The sequence below is a fragment of the Dromiciops gliroides genome, chromosome 2 (genome assembly GCF_019393635.1).
Source record: "Dromiciops gliroides isolate mDroGli1 chromosome 2, mDroGli1.pri, whole genome shotgun sequence".
NCBI lineage: Eukaryota > Metazoa > Chordata > Mammalia > Microbiotheria > Microbiotheriidae > Dromiciops > Dromiciops gliroides.
The window spans coordinates 287,664,321-287,686,200 of NC_057862.1; the positions used below are offsets into that span (position 1 = coordinate 287,664,321).

The 21,880-nt window shown below is 42.8% G+C and overlaps 1 protein-coding gene across 2 annotated transcripts in view; it reads left to right on the top strand.

The window, feature by feature from the left end:
* AKT1 (AKT serine/threonine kinase 1) overlaps positions 1 to 4,896 on the top strand; it is a 142,478-nt gene extending 137,582 nt beyond the window's left edge. For both annotated transcript variants that reach the window (XM_043984680.1, XM_043984681.1), the window contains exon 14: positions 3,297 to 4,896. In XM_043984680.1, the coding sequence (XP_043840615.1) occupies positions 3,297 to 3,376 (80 nt within the window). In that variant the 3' untranslated portion in view covers positions 3,377 to 4,896. The remainder of the gene's footprint in view (positions 1 to 3,296) is intronic.
* The last annotated feature ends 16,984 nt before the right edge of the window (positions 4,897 to 21,880 follow it).

Here is a 21,880-nt window from a genome sequence, read left to right on the forward strand (position 1 = left end):
TGAGCTGTGGTTCAAGAGCTGTTGACCCCTAAAGAGGGATGCTCAGGAGTGAATAGGCACAGGAGGTGGGGTCAGTAGTGACCCTGTTGTAGATATGGTGAGGCTGGTCCATTACTTCATCCCTCGTTAGAGGCTCCCCCCATGTCTAGGCTGATGTGGAAGTGATGTGGGACAGCAGTAACAAGCAGGCCTTCACAAGGAGGCAGGAGATCTTGGCTTTAGTGCCAGGCTCTGTCATGGACTTGCTGTGTGACCTTAAGGCAGTCACTTCTTGTCTCTGCGCCTCTGTTAATTTCTCTAAATGGAGGGGGTTTGACTGAATGATATTTAAGAGATCCCTTTTACCTCTGACATTGCGTTTAGAAGAATAAGAATAGCTTCCATTTCTGTAGCTCTTAGAGGTTTACAAAGTGTTTTTTCTTTTATTAATTAATTTCGTGGGTCAATGAGGGTTAAGTGACTTGCCCAGGGTCACACAGCTAATAAGTGTCAAGTGTCTGAAGCTGAATTTGAACTCAGGTACTCCTGAATCCAAGGCCAGTGCTTAGCTGCCCCCAACAAAGGATTTTTTCTTAGAGTAACCTTGTGTGTTGGATTATCATTGGTGGTGGTGGTGGTGGCAGTTGTTATTTTATGGATGGATGAAATAAAACTCAGAAAAATTAAGTGAGTTTTCCAAAATCCCAAGTATGCATTTGTTAAGCACCTGCTGTGTACCAGTCACTGTGCCAAGCACTGGGGATATAAAGACAAAATCAGTCCCGCTCTCAAGGAGCTCATGGTCTAATAGAGGAGACAACTTGCAAACAATATGTGCAAACAAGATTGAGAGGGGATAAGTTGGGGCAGGTCAACATAAGGGAGGCACTAGGGTTAAGGGGGAATCCTGAAAGACTTCCTGTCGAGGGTGGGATTTTAGCTTGGACCTAAAAGGAAACCAAGAGGTGGAGATGAGGGGGGAGAGCATTCCAGGGGTGGGCCAGAAAAAGTGCCCAGAGTCTGGAGATGGCGTGTACAAGGAAGAGCAAGGAGGCCAGTGACCCTGGATTGTAGAATTTGTGGAGTACGGTATAAGAAGACTGGCAAAGGGCAGCTGGGTAGCACCGTGGATAGAGCACAGACAGAGAACATAGGTGGCCTGTAAGGCTCCGTGTCCAGAGACAGCAAGAGGAAGGGGTTGCCTCAAAGGCAGCCGGGATTGTCAGATAGCTTGACCCCTTCCTTTTACAGATGGAGAAACTGAGCTTCAGAGAGAGGTGCTTACTTGGTTGAGGTCCCATAGTGAATTTGTGGCAGCACCCAGGAATAGATTGGGTGTGTTTTCTTTCTTTCTTTCTTTCTTTCCTTCTTTCTTTCTTTCTTTCTTTCTTTCTTTCTTTCTTTCTTTCTTTCTTTCTTTCTTTCTTTCTTTCTTTCTTTCTTTCTTTCTTTCTTTCTTTCTTTCTTCCTTCCTTCCTTCCTTCCTTCCTTCCTTCCTTCCTTCCTTCCTTCCTTCCTTCCTTCCTTCCTTCCTTCCTTCCTTCCTTTCTTTCTTTCCTTCTTTCCTTCTTTCCTTCTTTCCTTCTTTCCTTCTTTCCTTCTTTCCTTCTTTCCTTCTTTCCTTCTTTCCTTCTTTCCTTCTTTCCTTCTTTCCTTCTTTCCTTCTTCCCTTCTTCCCTTCTTCCCTTCTTCCCTTCTTCCCTTCTTCCCTTCTTCCCTTCTTCCCTTCTTTCTTTCTTTCCTTCTTTCCTTCCTCCCTCCCTCCCTCCCTTTCTTTCTTGGCAATGAGGGTTAAGTGACTTGCCCAGGGTCACACAGCTAGTAAGTGTCAAATGTCCGAGACTAGATTTGAACTCAAGTCCTCCTGAATCCAGGGCTGGTGCTTTATCCACTGCGCCACCTAGCTGCCCCCTGTTCAGTTTTTTAAAATTCACTATGAGTCAGTTTTATTGATAACCAGAATTCAAGAATGGCTTTTATGTGAGGAAAATTATTTTTATTATAATGTATTATAATTATCTTATTGTGTAATTCTAAAATAATTATACAACATAATTACATAACATAATATTAATAGCAAATATAAAGGTTGTGAATTTATACAATAGCTCCAGTAAAAGTATTAGACAACAGATTTATCTTAAGATGCTAAAAAGCATAGAAATAAAACTATCTTTCCTCAATATAATCAAACAAATCTATCATAGAAGAAAAACCAGAAAAACGAATTGAAACGATTCCCTGACACACTAAAATTGCAGGAAGAATATGAAACAAATCCACAAAAATCACCAAGATTTTTCGTGTATTTCTTACAACACTCAGAAAAGCAAGTCTATAAAATAACAGCAAAGTGCATTCAGAGGTCAGTGTCTCTCACAGGTCTCTGGATAGGGGAATAGCAGGTCCTTTATATATTCCTAAAGCCCTGGCTCACTTCCAGCCAGGATTCAAGGAAAGGTGATAGAATTCAGACTGATTTGGTGGCTCTATGGTGAGGGCCCCCAAGACCTTGGGTATCTCTGTGGGCTGGAGTCTGTGACATTGAACTGTTCAGCCAGGGTTATATTTGGATCAAAAGAGAGGGGAGAGGAAAAATTGTAGAGGGAGAAGGAAGGGGGAAGAGCATTTCTTAAGTGGCTACTATATGCCAGGCACTAGGCTGAGTGCTTTATACCTTATTTGATCTGTACAGCAACCCTGCTGGGTAGGTACTATTGTTGTTCATCAGTTGAGGAAACTGAGTCAGACAGAGGTTAAGTGCCTTATTCAGCATCATCCAATCAGTGTCTGCGGTCCTGATTTAAACTCAGGTCTTCCTGACTCCAAACCCACTGGTGGTCTGTGCGTTTTATCACCTGACTGCCCACCAGATTGTAAGACCATGTCTAGGGGTGAGAGGGGGAGGAGGTAAGAGCAGGGAAGAAAAGGAGAGTGATTTTTTGTTTGTTTGTTTGTTTGTTTGGGTTTTTTTTGGCCATACAATGAGAGTTAAGTGACTTGCCCAAGGTCACACAGCTAGTAAGTGTCAAGTGTCTGAGGTCGGATTTGAACTCAGGTCCTCCTGACTCCAGGGCCGGTGCTTTATCCACTGAGCCACCCAGCTGCCCTCTCTACCTCCTTTTAAAACACTCTCCAAGCTTGGAGTGTTGCCTCACTAAAAAACAAAACAAAACAAAATAAATAAAAGGAGGTAGAGAGGAGGGAAAGGAAGACAGGGTTGAGTGTCAGACCTCCACGTGGCCTGCCTGTGGGTCTCATGCCCACATACTTCATACTCAGCATCTCATTCCTCTGTCCTCTCCCCTTCTTTCCAGATGACAACATGGAATGTGTGGATAACGAGAGACGGCCTCACTTCCCTCAGTTCTCCTACTCTGCTAGTGGAACAGCTTGAGATGTAGCTGCCCCACAGGCATCCAATTGGAAGCAAAGACGTGGACTGCATTTGGGGGAACTTGGGCTTCAACAGACACTAGGGAACTTCCTGTTACCTGACTTATGAACGACGTTGTTTTGTACAACGCTTTAGATTAATTTCTAGGAAGTCTCACCATTGATTTGTATTTTTAAAAAAAGGAAGGAAAGAAAATTCTCTGTGTTTTTGAGAGGAACTGAAGCAGTTATGATATTAAGTCATTTTCATGCCATCCGGGACCTAAGGGTCTGAAAGAACATGTAAAAAAAGCAAAAGTTCATTTTAGGAATAAGACGTCCAGCATATCAGACAGTTTGAAAAGAAAAAAACCCTCATCTTTTTATTTATTTCATCTAGCTTTTTTTGTTGTTCACCTCTATGTTGCCTCGGCACTCAGAACACCCAGGTGGATGGATTTAGAAAGATGTAAAGACATTTGTCGCTAGTGCAATAATTAACCTCAGCAACAAGATGAACAGGCTTCAAGGGCCAAGGAGAGCTCGGGGGTTGGGGTGTCGGTGTGGATCTTCACCACCAAGGCAGAGAGACTGACCCTCAAAAGGAGCTGAGCTGATGGCTTCAGTGAGGGGCACAGCAGCCCCAGGGTTGTGGCCACGACTCCTGATGCATGGCGAGCACGATGGTTCAGGGGAGCTAATCGAGGTTCTGCATAGGAAGTAGGGGTTCCACAGTCATCACGGGGAGCACCCATGGACTAGATCTCTGGCACCAACTCCCTGCCAGCCTGCTCCACCTCCTCCCTTCTCCCATCAGGCCTCATGCCACGTGTAGGCCATGCACACCCAACCAGAATTCCTCCAATGAAATAAATATTGGCACTGAGCCCCCTCTTCTCCTCCCCCCTCCCCACCAATGGCTCAGCTTCCTTCAGAGTGTAGGTGGTGAGTTCCTGGATATGAGTATGTAGGAAAAAGCCCCCTGTAACCTCCTATAACTGTGTCCAGGCCACGTTCAGTCTCAGAGAAGCCTTTTTTTTTTTTACCCCCTTGGCCTATGTATAACGAAAGAACTTGAATTTGAATTTTTCCTCTGTATTCAAAAGGATATGATGTCAAAGTACATTGGGGATGGGGTGTCTTGTTAACTGTATTGTGGACAGGAGCTACTCTACCCCACCCCCCAACACACACACACACACACACACACACACACACACCCTTCCTCACATTTCATTGTCCACATCATCTTAGTAACTTTCTACAAAAAACATCTCGCTTTGTCTACAGCGAGTGCCCGCCTCTCCCGTCGTAGGTTATATTCTTTCTAGTTTGCTTATGCACCACTCCCCGACTGTCCAACCCCATGAAATGAAACGTGCTGCAGGCATGAGACGCTTCAGCCGCAGGTCACCCATCGCGTCCCCCACCCCTCACCTCTGTCCATGGCATTTTTTTATAATGTTCAACTTTACTATTTTTACTATTATAATATGGAAATTTTCCCTCGGAGTACTTCAATAAAAATTGCTTTACAAGTTATGCTTTGTTGTTTTCTTGGAAGCTATGCATCAAGTGGGAAGAGATGGTGTCAGGTGTCAGCAGAGGGTAAGGGGAGAGTATACCTTTATGTTTGAATGAATGAATGAATGAATGAATGAATGAATGAATGAATGAATGAATGAATGAATGAATGAAATAGCATTTATTAAACATTTAACTATGTTCAAAGCACTGAGGATGCAAGGAAAAGCAATATTCAAGTCTCAAGAAAATCATACTCTAGGTTATTTTGTTTGGACCGGACTTTTTTTGGATGTTTTTTCCAGATTTTCAATGCTATGACAACTGGGTTAGAGGGAAGGGGGAGATGCTCGGCACTTGCTAAAGCAGTTGTCAGGTTGTATCTGCATGAGGTTGCATCTCCATGAGTTGCGTTTTCCCTGGATGATGGCTCTAGAGACTGGGCTGGGAGGGGGACCACCGGGTTGGAGGGTGCTGCTACTCCCCTGGCTATTGTGCTCCAGCTCTTGGCCAACTCTGTGGGTGTGAGGGAAGGTGATGGTCAAGGCAGTGTGGATGGTTTGCTTCAACAAGAATGAATGCAAGAGTTAAGCAACTTTAAGCAGGAAGGGGTCTTAAAGTTCATCTAATTCAATGCCCTCTTTTTTTGGGGGGGGGGTATGGGGCAATGAGGGTTAAGTGACCTGCCCAGGGTCACAAAGCTAATAAGTGTTAAGTGTCTGAATCTGGATTTGAACTCGGGTCCTCCTGAATCCAGGGCTAGTGCTTTATACACTGTATCACCTAGTTACCACTCCATGCCCTCATTTTTATTTTTATTTTTGCAAGGCAGTGGGGGTTAAGTGACTTGCCCAGGGTCACACAACTAGTAAGAGTCAAGTGTCTGAGGCCGGATTTGAACTCAGATAGTCCTGAATCCAGGGCCGGTGCTTTATCCACTGCGCCACCTAGCTGCTCCCCCCCCCCAATGCGCTCATTTTAGAGGGAGGTAAAATGAGGTCCAGAAAGCTTGATTCTCACAGATAGGCAGCAGAGCCAGGGATGCTGACTGCAAATTCATGACTCGCTGTATCATAACAAACTGCTGCTCTGGTTCAACAATGGTTTACTAAAGACTTGCTACCCCTCCTGAGGCAGAGCTGGCTTTGGAGTCAGGAAGCCCTGAGTTAAAGTCCTGATTCTAACACAAACTTGGTGTGGGACCCTGGGCAACCTCTCAGTGGCTCATGAGATGCTAAGACTACGTAAGGTGCAGGACAGTTGCCAGTCTGCATCAATAGAGGGACTTTGCATTGTAGGGCATTCCCTACACAATGTAATCCCAGGTCTTGTCCAAAATCCTCTTAATAGTAAAAACTTGCCCCCTTAATTCCTGTTTTTATTTATTTGTTTGTCTATTTACTGTTTGCTTTTTTATTTTTTTGCTGGGCGATAAGGGTTAAGTGACTTGCCCAGGGTCACACAGCTAGTAAGGGTCAAGTGTGTGAGATTGTATTTGAACTCAGGTCCTCCTGAATCTAGGACCGGTGCTTTATCCACTGTGCCACCTAGCTGCCCCTGCTTTCATTAATACTTTAATGCATTTATATTTCCCATGACTTACCATATTAATTAACTATGTGTCAAACCTTTAATAGTTCACTTATATAGTGTCTTAAGGTTTACAGAGACATTTCATTTGAGCCTCACGACCCTGTAAAATACTATCATGGCAAGCATCAAGCATTTATTGAGCGCCTACTTTGTGCCAGGCCCTGCACTTAAGTGCTTGAGATGCCAACGCAAGCTGAAAGAAAGGCCTGCCCTAAAGGGGCTTACATTCTTTCTTTCTTTTTTTTTTTTGGTAAGGCAATGAGGGTTAAGTGACTTGCCCAGGGTCACACAGCTAGTAAGTTTCAAGTGTCTGAGGCCGGATTTGAACCCAGGTCCTTCTGAATCCAGGGCTAGTCTTTATCCACTGTACCACCTAGCTGCCCCTAGGGGCTTACATTATAATGGGGGAAAACTGCACCCAAAGTGGAGGAGATGCCCTCAGTGAACTTGTGGATGCATCTAGGTCCTGATTAGTATGAATAAAGAAGCCTCTGAAGGTGCTGGGTTCTCACTATTCAAAGTTCTAATTATGTAAATATCACTTTTGGGTCCAGCCCAGTGGAAATAGGCAGTGTGAATTTGAATTATGTGACTACTTCTGGAGGATTCCTTATTCACACTAATCTGGACTTAGCTATATTATTACCTACATTTTATAAAGAAATTGAACATAAAGGGTAATGCCATAGGCACGTTAGGAGAAGGAATAGTTTACCTGTCAGATCTCTGGAGAGGGGAAGAATTTATGAACAAACAAGATAGAGAACATGATGAAATGCTGAATGGATCATTTTGATTACATTAAATTAAAAAGTTTTTGAACAAACAGAACCAATACAACCAAGATTAGAAGGAAAGCAGAAAGCTGGGAAACAATTTTTTTTATAGCCAGAGTTTCTGATAAAGGATTCATTTCTCAAATATATAAAGAACTGAATCAAATTTGTAACGAATACAAGTCACTCCCCAATTGAGAAATGGTCAAAGAATATGAACAGGCCAGTTTTAGATGAAGAAATTAAAGCCATGTATTGTCATGTGAAAAAATGTTCTAAATCACTATTAATTAGAGAAATACAAATTAAAACAACTCAGGTACCACCTTAAACCTCTCAGGTTGGCTAATATGACAGAAAAGGGAAATGGTAAATGTTGGAGAAAATGTGGGAAAATTGGAACACTAATGCATTGGTGGAGTTGTGAACTGATCCAACTGTTCTAGAGAACAATTTGCAACTATGCCCAAAAGGCATTTGGAGTTAGGTTACTTGCCCAGGGTCACACAGCTAGTTAAGTGTCAAGGGTCTGAGGCCGGATTTGAACTCAGGTCCTCCTGACTCCAGAGCCAGTCCTCTATCCACTGTGCCACGTAGCTGCCCCTAAACTGTATACCCTTTGACCTAGCAATATCACTGCTAGGTTTGTATCCCAAAAGGATTATAAAAAAGGGAAAAGAACCTATATGTACTAGAATATTTATAGCAGCTCTTTTTGTGGTGGCAAAGAATTGGAATATGAGGGGATGTCCATCAGTTGGGGAATGGCTGAACAAGTTGTGGTATAGAAATGTAATGAAATACTATTGTGCTTTAAGAAACGATGAGCAGGCAGATTTCAGAAAAACCTGGAAAGACTTAAGAGGATTGATGCTGAGTGAAGTGAGCAGAACCAGGAGAACATTGTACACAGTAATAGTAACACTGTGTGATGATCAATTGTGATAGACTTAGCTCTTCTCAACAATACAATGATCCAAGACAATTCCAAAGGACTCATGATGGGAAATGCTCTCCACATCCAGAAAAAGAACTATGGAGTCTGAATGCAGATTGAAACATATTATTTTCACTTTGCTTTTGTTTGTTTTTTTTCCTTGTGGTTTTCCCCTTCTGTTCTGATTCTTCTTTCATAATGTGATTAATGTGGAAATATGCTTAATATAATTGTACATATATAATCTATATCAGATTGCTTGCTGTCTTGGGGAGGGGGAAGGGAAGAGAGGGAAGGGAGAAAACTTTGGAATTCAAAATTTTATAAAAATGAATGTTAGGGGCAGCTAGGTGGCGCAGTGGATAGAGCACCGGCCCTGGAGTCAGGAGGACCTAAGTTCAAATCTGGCCTCAGACACTTAACACTTACTAGCTGTGTGACCCTGGGCAAGTCACTTAACCCCAATTGCCTCACTAAAAAAAAAAACAAAAAACAAACAAACAAAAAAATGAATGTTAGCTAGATGGCGCAGTGGATAGAGCACCGGCCCTGGAGTCAGGAGTACCTGAGTTCAAATCCAGCCTCAGACACTTAACATTTACTAGCTGTGTGACCCTGGGCAAGTCACTTAACCCCAATTGCCTCACTAAAAAAAAAACCAAACAACCAAACCAAAACAAAAATTAATGTTGAGGGGCGGCTAGGTGGTGCAGAGGATAGAGCACCAGCCCTGGATTCAGGAGTACCTGAGTTCAAATTTGGCCTCAGACACTTAACACTTACTAGCTGTGTGACCCTCGCAAGTCACTTAACCCCAATTGCCTTACTTAAAAAAAAAAAAAAAAAGAATGTTGAAAGCTATCTTTACATGTAATCAGGAAAAAATAAAAATAGTATTAAGTTGGGGGGGAAGAAATGAGGTTCAGGGATTGTGACTTACCTATAGTTATACAGTATCAATCTATAGGATTGAACCCAGGTCTTCCTCTTCCAATTCCAGCACTCTATCCATTGTACAATGCTGCTTCAACTATAAATTCAATGAAGGCAAGGATTCCATCTTGTTTAACCTTTCTCCACATTTTCTGCAAACAGTAAGTGTTTAGTGTTGATTTATGTTGTGATATCCATGTGGTACAACTGTTTGCCTCAGTTTCCTGCACTGGAGAAGGAAACATCAAACCCAGCATCTTTGCCAAGAAAACCCCAAATGGGGTCACAAAGAGTCAACACAACTGAACAACGACAACAATCTGTACATATTAGTTTTAAAAGGTAATGTTCTCTGTGTGTTCTTTTATTTAATTTGGTTTAGACCGCACTCTTAAGTTTTGTGGACCTTACGCCGCCTGCCAGCCATACGTCTGGCATTATTGGTATAGACTGTTTTCCTAGTTCTATTTCCTCAGTTCATACCTGCTCCTCTGAATTCCTTTAGCTTTAAAGGGCCCTTCCCCAGAAGAGTTTAATGGTCTATGGGGGTTCATCGCTGTCACTGAAATCAGAAAAACCTCTTCAGAGGAGGCTTTTGCCTGAAAACCTCTTATAAGCTCTAAGCTCTGTGAGCTTAGTGATGGTACATCTGACCCAGGTATCCCAATGAGACCTGAGGAGAAGGGGAAGGGATTAGCCATGAAAGGAGGGAGATGAGAAGAGATTTGTCAGAGAGCTCTGGAAGGGAATGGTTAGGCTTCCCCTCATACCCTCCCCAAAGCATTGCCCATTTATCCCCACTTCCCCTTCTCCTCAGGCCTCTGGCCACCAGTATGTCCTGGTTCCTGGAACACAGACCTACTGTTTGACTGGATCAGGTCACATCCTTTCTTAGAAGCAATCTGGGCAAGTAAAAAGAGCCCTGGACTTGGAATGAGAAGACCTGGATTCAAATTCCCGCCCCAACAACTTTCCAACTGTGCCATTGGGCTCCTCTCTGGGTCTCAGCATCCTAAGTTATTTTTATCTTAAACTATACCACTTACCTGGCAGAATTGTGGTGAGGAAAATCCACCAAAAGGGCTAGGGAAATCTGAGGTTTTGTGACTAATATTTATACCTAAGGAAACAGATTTCCTGCCCCACATGTTGACATTGGGGTATCATCCATAAGCCCGGGGCCTGGGCAAGGGGAAGCCAGCCAACCATCCGAGTGATGAAAGTAGGCCATAATTAAATGCTTTGGAAACAGCAAGTCAAAAGCTTGCTGCTGTTACTTCTGATAGAACCATGGTGGCAGAGTTGGAAAGACTCCCCAGGTATAGAGTGACTAAGTTGGAAGGAAGCTTAGAATATAGAAGGTCTGAATTGGAAGGGACTTTAGAAACCTCGAAGTTCCATTAACCATTTTACAAAAGGAAATGTAGTCCCAGAAAAGACTTTCCAAAGATCAGGGAGAACAAACAAGGCCTAGGATTCAAAACCTCAAGGTTCCTGATTAAAGGTTGGGGTAAGACCTAGGGATCCTGTCCAGAGGGTGCTTCTACCAGGAGAGGCTGTGACTGATCCCTGGGGCCTGACTGTCAGTATGTACTTTTTTTTTTCGGGGCAATGGGGGTTAAGTGACTTGCCCAGGGTCACACAGCTAGTAAGTGTCAAGTATCTGAGGCTGGATTTGAACTAAGGTCCTCCTGAATCCAGGGCCGGTGCTTTATCCACTGTGCCACCTAGCTCCCCCCCCCCCAGTATGTACTCTTGTTTCAATGTGAGCCTTCCTCATGGGCTTTGAAGGGAGAGCTTGTCTTTGCAGAGTGAGAATGCACAAAATTTTCCTTTTCCTTGGCCCCTTTGAGCAAAGCAGGGAAGATTTCAAAGAGGCAGATTTCAATAAGGAAAAAAAAAAAAACAACTTCCTACCAGTTAGGGCTATTTTGATGTTGAGAACATTTTCTATCATGAGTTCTTTGAAATCGTTTTGGATCATTGCACTGCTGAGAAGAGCCAAGTCTATCCCCATTGTTCATCACACAATGTTGCTGTCACTGTGTACCATGTTCTCCTGGTTCTGCTCCTCTCAGTCAGCATCAGTTCATGTAAGTCCTTCCAGGTTTCTCTGAACTCCTCCTGCTCATCATCTCTTACAGCACAATAGTATTCCATTACATTCATATACCACAACTTGTTTAGCCATTCCCCAATTGATGGGCCTTCCCTTGATTTCCAATTCTTTTCCAAGGGCTGTCTTAAAAGGATGGTCTGCCTGCCAGGGGTAGCGAGAGCTTTGTGATTGTAGATATTTGAACAGATGTTGGATGATCAATTGGGGATATTGCAGAGGGGATGCCTTCTCAGGCTGAGCTTAAACCTGGTGTCCTTTGGGGCCCTTTTCCACCCAGAGTATACCTAAAGAGATGGCAAAGAAAGGACAATCCAGAGACAGGCTTTTGACTTGTTATCTTTTTTGGGGGGGGTGGCTTGTTATTATAACTCACATTTCTTACATTACAAAATCTTCCCTTTCCCATTCCCAACTGCCCTATGAAGTAGGTCGTATCATCAGTTGTATGGTGTGTATACTTGTTTTCCAAACGAAACCCAGGCTGATGTACGTGTTGAAGATCACATACAAGTCAAGTATCAGAAGTGATGTTCTTTCAGCCGAGTAGCACTGCCACTCGTAAAAGTGTCTTATGGGATGTTCTGCTTTCCTGAGTTGCTTGAACCTATAAACTACAGAGTTAGATGGAGAGAATTCCAAAGTGAGAATTACACTATTGTCACTACTTATCCTCCATGACTTAATGAGTCAATCAGAGATAATTTGAAGTACTGCCAAGCTGAGCTCAGGGTCCAGTCAGGATAGCCTAGCTTCTGTTCCCCACCCCTTCTTTTAAAATTGGATGGGGGGCCCTTCTGCAGAGTATATCTAGTGTATCACGTTCAATCTAGGTACCCTATTTTAGAAATGATGTTAAAAAGCTACAGAGCATCCTATGGAGAACAACCGAGATGGTAATGGGCAGGAGGGGAGAAGACTCAACTGGAAAGTATGTCAGAAAATGCCTGGTCCAATATGAAGAAGAGTGTGACATAGCTGCCCTGAAAAAGTAAGGCCAATGTCCTGATTGACGGAGGTGAAAGTCCCATTGTCCTCTGCCCAGGTCAGACCTCACCTAAAATATTGTGTCTAGGGGGCAGCTAGGTGGCACAGTGGATAAAGCACTGGCCCTGGATTCAGGAGGACCTTAGTTCAAATACAGCCTCAGACACTTGATACTTATTAGCTGTATGACTCTGGGCAAGTCACTTAATCCTCATTGCCCCACAAGGAAAAAAAATATTGTCTTTACTAGTCCTAGGTGGAGAAAGCGCATGGATGAGCAGGAGAGTGTCTAGAGGAAGGCAACTAAGGATGGAACTGCCTATGCTTGATTGGGATAAGGGAAGAAAAAAGGCTCATAGTTGTATTGTTCCAATATCTGAAGGGCTACCGTGTAGGGATGAGACTTGTTCTTTCTGGCAGGAGAAGGCAGAACTAGGAGCGATGAACGGAAGGACAATTTCGTCTTGATGTCAGGAAGAACTTCCTAACAATTAGAGTCGTCACCCCGGAGTGGGAATGTCTGCTTGGGGAAGTAATGGAATCATAGGTTCAGAGCTGAGAGGAACTCAGGTCAGCTCGTCCAACTCTCTCATTCTAGAGATGAAGAACCTGAGGTCCAGGTATCGATCTGAAGCGACTTCTCCCAAATCCAGAGGTAGTAAATAGAACATCCCAGAGTCAAGTTCAGGGGAGAGGACGTGAAAGGACCCAGGTGAAAGGGTTGACAGTGACAGCACTCCTCTGAGACTGCAGGAAGTGGAGGAGATGTTTGAGTTGAGGAGAGACCTCCGTCTTCTTAATAAAGCAGGATTTGGGGTTCTCTCGTGAGGAAGAGGAAAAGGAGGAGAGTTGAAGCTTGAGGAGAAAGAATTCAGTTGTGGGAACCTTCTCCAGTTTAAACACCCTTAGTTCCTTCCCTCCTTGAACCATTTTAGTCCTTACTCCAAGGCTTTCTGTGCAATTCTGAGCAAATCTCACTTCCTTGAGCTTTCATTTCCTTCTCTTCCTTCCTTCCTTCCTTCTCTTCCTTCCTTCCTTCCTTCCTTCCTTCCTTCCTTCCTTCCTTCCTTCCTTCCTTCCTTCCTTCCTTCCTTTCTTTCTTTCTTTCTTTCTTTCTTTCTTTCTTTCTTTCTTTCTTTCTTTCTTTCTTTCTTTCTTTCTTTCTTTCTTTCTTTCTTTCTTTCTTTCTTTCTTTCTTTCTTTCTTTCTTTCTTTCTCAGGGCAATGAGGGTTAAGTGACTTGCCCAGGGTCACACAGCCAATAACTGTCAAGTGTCTGAGGTCGGATTTGAACTAAGGTCCTACTGAATCCAGGGCCGGTGCTTTATCTACTGCTCTACCTAGCAGCCCCCTGGTTTCCTTCTTTGTAAAGTGAAAATTGGCACTGAGATATTGGTGCTGAGATACTCGGGGACTTAATGAGTTAAGAGATTCAAAGGTTCACTGGGCTGTGCTCAGGGTCCAGTTGAGATAAAACCTCATTGGAAGCCTTCAAGCAGGAGATAGATGACTGACTAACCACTGGTTGGAAAGGACATTCTTTTTTCAGGTGTGGATTGGACTAGGTGCCCTCCGAGGTCCCTTCTAGCTCTGACATTCTTTGATGCCAAAAACTTCAAACAATTTCTGAGTTCTTGAAAGCTTGTGGGCAAACTACCAGAGGGTGCCACCTTGTGGATATTTAGCTACACTGCCCTGGACCCTCCTAATCTTGTCTGCTGCTCAGTTCTATTCAGTTCCAGTACTGATTAAATGCATACTGTGCAAATAGCCTCATTTTGGCCACCTGGACTTTCAGAAAGAGAAATCAAATGGGGAAAAGCAAATCTTTCTACCGTAATTAATTAAGGGACAGCATGGCATAATGGACAGGGCACAATATGGGGTCAGGAAGACCCAGGTTCACATCCTATTTTTAACTCTTATTACCTGTGTGACCCTAAGAAAGTAATTTCACCTCTCTGTGCCTCAGTTTCACCATCTGTAAAAATGAAGGTGTTGGACTTTATAGCCTCTAAGATACCTTCCAACTCTAAAGCGATGATTCTATGACTGAGTTAAAAAAATTTGGAAAAGACTATAAAGGACTGTATATCTTACTTCACTTTAATAATTCCAAATCATAATAGTAGTCAACATGTATTTAGTGCTTCAAGGTTGACAAACTATTTAGCATATATATATATATATATATATATATATATATATTTCATTTGATCCCCAAAGAAACTCAGTGAGGTATGTCATTCAACCCTCATTTCCACTTTACAAATGAGAAAACCTTGGGTTCAAAAAGGAAATTACTTTCCCAAGGCCTCCTGGTCAGTTAAGTGGTAGAGTTGGGACTTGAACCCATTTCTTCTGACTCCAAAGTTAGTATTCCTTCTACATTATCCCTCAAAAGATCTGTGATGTGTTAGTGTTACTGACACAAATCTCAACACCTTCAAAAAAGCTCTTCAAATACAACATTTTGCACATCAGGGTTGGAAAGAACAACCACCACCACCATCATCATCATTTATATATTGCTTTAAGAATTGTAAATAAATGTATCTATGTTATCTCAATAGAGCATTACAACAACTTTGAGACTTTAGAATCCGTGTTGGAGGACCAGTGGGAAGGCAGACACACTAATACATTATTGGTGGAACTCTCAGTGGGTTAAATCATTCTTCAAAAGCAATCTGGAATTACATTTTTATTTTGTTTTGTTTTTTGTTTTGTTTGTTTTTGTTTTTTCTTTTTTGCTGGGCAATGAGGGTTAAGTGACTTGCCCATGGTCACACAGTTAGTAAGTGTCAAGTGTCTGAGGCCGGATTTGAACTCAGGTCCTCCTGAATCCAGGGCTGGTGCATTATCTACTGAGCCACCTAGCTGCCCCATGACTTTTTTTTTAAAAGGGCGTTAACGAAACATTAAAGAAACACAAACAATGCAGAAGGAAGTTCAGAAGGAGTGAGGTGCACAGGGCAGTTTTATTGCTATCATGTTAAATTTGATAAGCTTTTTAAAAACAACCTGTGGGAAAGCTCACAGTCCCACAATCCTCTTCTTCTGTTCCATGTATATTGAAGTGTTCTTATTTGTCAAATTCATAATAAAAGATGACATTAAAAATTAAAATTGAATGTAATGGAAGATGGTTGCACTATAAGAAATGAATATCAGGAATTCTGAGGGAAAATAGGAAGACTTATATAAACCGATTCAGAGCAAAGAGAGAACCAAGGAGAACAACATATACAATGAATGCGATTAAAAAAACCAAAGGGACCTGCTCCCTGTTGCTCATAGGAGACATTACATATACTGCCTTCACATGTGGGGTCCTGCATGCTTGGCATTTGCTCCCTCCTCATCTCCATTTGGAATTTCTAGCTTCTTTCCAAGTAAGGCTCAGATACCCCATCCTCCATGGCCTTTCCAGATCCTTCCAGTGATCAGTGTTCTCTCCCTCTTAAAATTACTTTGTATTGCCTTTTTATTTACTTGTATCTCTCTCTCTCTCTCTCTCTCTCTCTCTTTCACACACACACACACACACACACACACACACACACACACACACCCCACCACCAGCACCACCAGCACCACCACCGCCACACTGCTGGAAAGTAAACTTCTCGAGGGTAGAGACAATTTTATTTGCCTTGTCTAGAGCAGGCATTTTAGAAAGGTTGGTTGAGTTGGAAGGGAGAAAGGGATGTTAGGAAATAAGATATCATAACTAGAGGACACCTTAGATCCAAGAATACAGCATATCAGAGCTGAAAGGGACCTTAAGATCATCTCATTTGTTTTATGAATGGGGAAACTGGCACTCAGGGAATTCAGTGACTTGCCCAAGGTGACATAGCTAATAAAAAGGAGAACTTGGGATGACCAGCTACTTTGCTTCAGACAAACATCCAGTCTGCACTGAGAAGCATGTTATTATCATTTGGTTGTTTCCATCATGTTAGACTCTTTGTGACCCCATTTGGGGTTTTCTTGGCAAAGATACTAGGGTGCTTTGCCATTTCCTTCTCCAGCTCATTTTTCAAATGAGGAAACTGAGGCAAACAGGATTAAGTGACTTGCCCAGGGTCACCCAACTAGTAAGTATCTGAGTCCAGATTTGAACTCAGGACCTTGAGGCTTCCTGATTCCAAGCCCAGCGCTCTGTGCACCATGGCGGCACCTAACTGCCCTTATTATGACACACACCACTTATGTAATCCAATGGATAAAGCATTGGATCCAGGCTCAGACTCTGGCTCTCATCCTCTCTGGTTCAGTGATTGCAAAGAGTGTGGGAACTTGGGGTCTGGAAATCAAGAATGGAGTCTGAGCTCCTATGCTTACCAGGCTATATCATGGTTGCCTTGGTCAGCCTCCCTTTCCTCGTCTGTCAAATGAAGGTAATCATAATATGTGAAAAGTGCTCTGAAAACATTTTTTAAAAATATCTCCATTGCTCTATTTTATTTTGACCAGTTTGTAAATCTTAAAGCACTGTGGAAATGAGGATGATTACTGGACAAGTCACACCCTTGCTGGCCCTCAGTTTCCTCATCTGGAGAAGAAGCACATCAGAGTAGGGGATCTCTAAGTCAGGTCTCTTGGGCTGTGGAGTCAGTTTGGAGAAGCAGATGAGGCTGGACTTGGAATCAGGAATACTTGGGGGGGGGGTAAAACACCCCTTCCCCCCACAAGCATTCCCGACTATTATTAACTATATGACTATGAACAAGTGACAACACCTACAATGGAGTTTCCTTATCTGCAAAATTGGGACACTACTCAGTACTGACAGAATTGCTCCAAGTATCAAATGAGATGGTGTAGGGAGTGTGCTCTGCCTGAAGGGTGAAGGAGAGAGAGCCTTCTTGGGTGTCTGGGAACTGGGGCCTGTTAGGTCACAGGCCTAGCCAGGCACTCTGTGTCCTACACCTGGCGGCCGAGCTGTAGCTTCTGGCCAGCAGCTGGGCCAGCAAGGACATCGCCCACCACATGACTCCAATCATGACCAGAAAGAAACTTGGTGTCCAGAGGCCGGGACATGGTCAGTTGACTTCATGTTGAAACCAGAGTAGAGGGCAGAGAAGCAGCCCTGACTGGAATAATAAAGTCTAAATATAATTTCAGGCCAGGTTTTAGTTGCCCTCGATGCGTCTCCTGGCACAGTTTTATTCCCCCTTCGAAGAAGGTTACAGAACATTCACAATCATGGACTTTCAGAGTGGGCTAGATCAGAGATGTCAATAATGGGAGTGCTGCTGAACCCCATTCAAATGTAATTGGGGGGCAGCTAGGTGGTGCAGTGGATAGAGCACTGGCCATGGATTCAGGAGGACTTGAGTTCAAATCCGGCCTCAGACACTTGACACTTACTAGCTGTGTGACCCTGGGCAAGTCACTTAACCCCCATTGCCCCACAAAAAAAAATGCAATTGGACAAAATTTAACAAAATAAATACAAATGTGATAGAATATAGATGATGTTAATATATAGTTTTCTTTCTTTTTTCTTTTTCTTTCTTTCTTTTTAAATGTTTTTTGGTAAGGCAATTGGGGTTAAGGGACTTGCCCTGGGTCACACAGCTAGTAAGTATCAAGTGTCTGAGGCAGGATTTGAACTTAGGTCCTCCTGAATCCAGGGCTGGTGCCTTTTTTTCTTTTTTTTGGTGGGGCAATGAGAGTTAAGTGACTTTCCCAGGGCCACACAGCTAATAAGTGTCAAGTGTCTGAGGCCGGATTTGAACTCAGGTCCTCCCGAATCCAGGGCTAGTGCTTTATCCACTGTGCTACCTAGCTGCCCCACTATATAGTTTTCTAAGTCAATAAGTTCAGCAGTTGTTTCTATTTGATTTTGACACTATTTGATTAATTTGATTTAGCCATTGGGCTACCCAACCATTCATCTAAGATGGTGCAGAATTCATTCTTATTGAGGCACAGACTGGATTAGGACACTCAGGTGGCCGCTCCAACTGATCTATGATTCTGTGAAGGGATCCTAGCAGGGATCTGAATAGGGGCAGATATGTGATTCATTGACACAGTTTCAGAAAGGGAAAGCCCTTCTACTAATGTACATAGCTAACTACTTTTGCAATTTACAAGGCAACTAGGTGGCTCAATGGATAGAATGCTGGACCTAGAGTCAGAAAGACCTGAATTCAAATCTAGCCTCAAACACTTACTAGGTGTGTGACCCTAGGCAAGTCATTTGACCTTTATTTGTCTCCATTGTAAAATGGGGACCTAACTCTCAGGGTTGTTGTGAAGTTCATATGAGATAACACTTGTAAAGGATTTAGCATAGTACTTAGCACATAGCAGGTGTTATAAAATGCTAATATTATTTTAAAATTAAATTATTTTCAATGAAAATGGATACTTTAACATTCATTTTTTAAAATGTTGAGTTCCAAATTCTCTCCCTCCATCAAGTCTTTCCCTCACCCATTGAGAAAGCAAGCAGCAAGATATCAATTACATAAGCAAAGTCATGCAAAACATTTTCATATTATAAATGCTAGCATTATTAATCTATAAGCTTAGACAATAGCTAAATGATTTGCCCAAGACCACATGGCCTAAGGTGTATGGGGCAGTACTTAACCCAGGTCTTCCTGGCTCTGAAGCTTACCCTCCATCCATTGCACATATTACCTGAGCAAGAATCCCTTCTAAAGCCTTTCTGACCAGTGGTTGAAGAATCTCATGATGAAGAATGCACCACCTGTCATGATTATCTATTTTACTTTGGGACAGCTCCTTCCATCGAGATAAAATCTTCTCATGGGTAAATTCAGCCCATTGCTCCATTCCTCATTTTGCCCTCTGGGTCCAAACAGAATATCCTCTGATGTTTACTAACTACACAACCTTGCCAAATCACTTAAAGTGTTCTCTTCTATAAAATGAGGAGGTTGAACTGACTGGCCTTTGAGGTCTCTTTCAGATTTAGATTTGTCATCCTGTGATAATTAATTAATCCTTCTCCCACATGACAGCCTTCTAACCACGTAAGATAGTCAAGTATTCTTTTCTCCATCTTTAGCTTTCATCCCTAGTTCCTTCACTGAAACATCTTAATCCTTAATATGCGTCTCTGGACAAATCATTTTCCCTCTCTCAACCTCTGTTTACTCCTTTGTAAGATGGGAATAATGATACTTGCATTTTTTCAAGGCAACTTAATGAGAGCCAGTCACCCAAAAGAGATTGTCAACAATCCATATGGGAAAAACCCAAGTGGATAAAGAATGCATATTGACCAGAATGTGACAATCACTTTGGTGGGCTTCTCATTCCGTAGATGGGCAGTGAATTGGTCCAAGGAAAACAGTGGGCTGGGTTACATGTAGGAAATTTCACTATACTCTCAATGATCCTAATCTACTCCCCGCTACAAAAACACAGCTTTGACCTGTAGAACCTTGTTCACAATGTTGTGAGGTATGAATGACATACAGCCAGTAAGTGTCAAGGGTGGGTTTGGAGCCCAGGTTTTCCTGACTCAAATCCAGCACCCATCTCCTGATCCAAACTGCCTCTAGGATTGGAAGAAACCTGATTTAGAGGTCCTCTAGTCTAATCTGCTCTTCTCTAAATGAGGAAACTGAGGCTCAGAGAGGTTGTGACTTGTCCAATAACTCTCATTTCTTTGTGCTAAATAGTGCTTTGCCAACATTAAAGCATCATGTTAAAACCAGTTACTGGTGGTATCGGAATCATCATTATTTCCTGAAAATAATGGAACACCGCAATCCCAGAAGAATCAAAATCCCTGATGACCCCAAGGGCAGTGGGAAGATTACACAGCAGGTGGGCGCAAGTAGGGCTTAGCATTTTACTCAAGACAACTTGCATGAAAGAAGCCGTACTACTATGGACATCAAGGCTGCCTATGTTGGGAGATAGGCCAGTCATGTAGAGAAAATGATGTCTACACAACACATGGGAAGGCCTGGAGGAAGGCCTCCAGTTTGTTTGGGAAATGTTCATGAAGGATTTGTGGAAGGTCATGGACAAGAATCATACTGGATGAGAGAGTGTAAGTGGATTATGATCAGGCTGGGAAAAGAAGTACCCATCATGGTCAAGAACAGGGGTAGATGGGGTGGGGGTGGGGAAGGGAATAAGCATTTATTAAGTGCTTATTACATGCCAGGCACCATGCTAAGCACTTTACAAATATCTCATATGATCTGAGTTCAAATCTAGCCTCAGACACTTACTTAGCTATGAGACCCTGGGAAAGTCACTTACCTTGTTTTCCTTTAATCCACTGGAGAAAAAATGGCAAACCCCTCCAGTATCCTTGCTAAGAAAACTTCATATATTGTATGGTACATGGGGTCACAAAGATTCAGATATGACTGAATGACTGAACCACAACAATTATATGCCTTTACATGTAAAGCTCTCATTTGATCCTCACAACAACCATTGGAGATAGGTGTTATTAACTCCATTTTACAGTTGAGGAAACTGAGGCAGAAGGCGGTTAAGCAGCTTGTCATGAAGCATATGAAAAGCTTATTTGAACTCAGATTTTCCTGAATTGTTGGGGGTGGGGTGGGATAGAGAGTGGTACAAAATATCTAGAGCTGTGAAGTCTGGAGACTAGATCAATCATTCAATCAAGTGTTTGGTAAATGCTTAATCTGTGCCAATCATTTGGGACACAAAGACAAAGGAAACCAGTATACATTCTCCAGAGAGTGCATTCTACTGGGGAAGGCAATGAGTGCATAAATAAGGATTTACAAAATACAAAATACACATGAGGTACTTGGCACTGGCTGTGGAGGGGATCAGGAAAGCCTTGATGTAGAGGGTGGCAATTGAACTGAGCTTCAGAGGAAACAAAGGCTTTCGGCAGCTAGGGGGTGCAGTAGGCCTGGAGTCAGGAAGACTTGTGTTCAAATCTGGCCTCAGTAGCTGTGTGACCCTGGGCAAATCACTTAACCTCTGTTTGCCTCAGTTTCTTCAACTGTAAAGTAAGGATAATTAATAGCAGCTACTTCCCAGGGTTGTTGTAAGGAACAAATGAGATAATATTTGTACAGGGCTTAGCATAGTGCCTGGCACATGTGTATGATAAATGCGTGTTCCCTTCCACATTCCCCCCCTTAAGAGGCAGAGGTGAAGAGGGAGAACTTTCCAGGAATGGAGACCGCCAGTCTTATGCTCTGAGGTTCCTTTTGACTTTGAGAACCAGTGAATCCCAGACATTTTCTCAACTGACCTAAGGAAGGAAGGAAGGAAGGAAGGATTTGTTTGCATCCTGGCCATAGAATTAGGGGAAATCCCAGGCCTCCAGAGGCCAGGCTTGCTAGTAACCCCCTTGTCCTTTCTCCTAGGCAGATCTGAGGAGGTGTACAGGGAGAAGGTATGTGAGAGAAATTGTCTTAGGAAGATTCTGAAAATCACCTGGCAGCATAAGATACCAGACACTGAGGTCTTCTCTCCAACTAAACTGTCAGGCCTTGAAACTACTGCAGAGAGGCTGGCCACATTGTTTGAATGCCAAACATAAGCTTGCCTAAAAGACTGTTTTAAAGAGAACTCACACAAAGCAAACACTCACATGGCAGTCAGAAAAAGTGATATAAAGACACTCTCAAAAACTTTGGAATTGACTGAATGACATGGGAGACA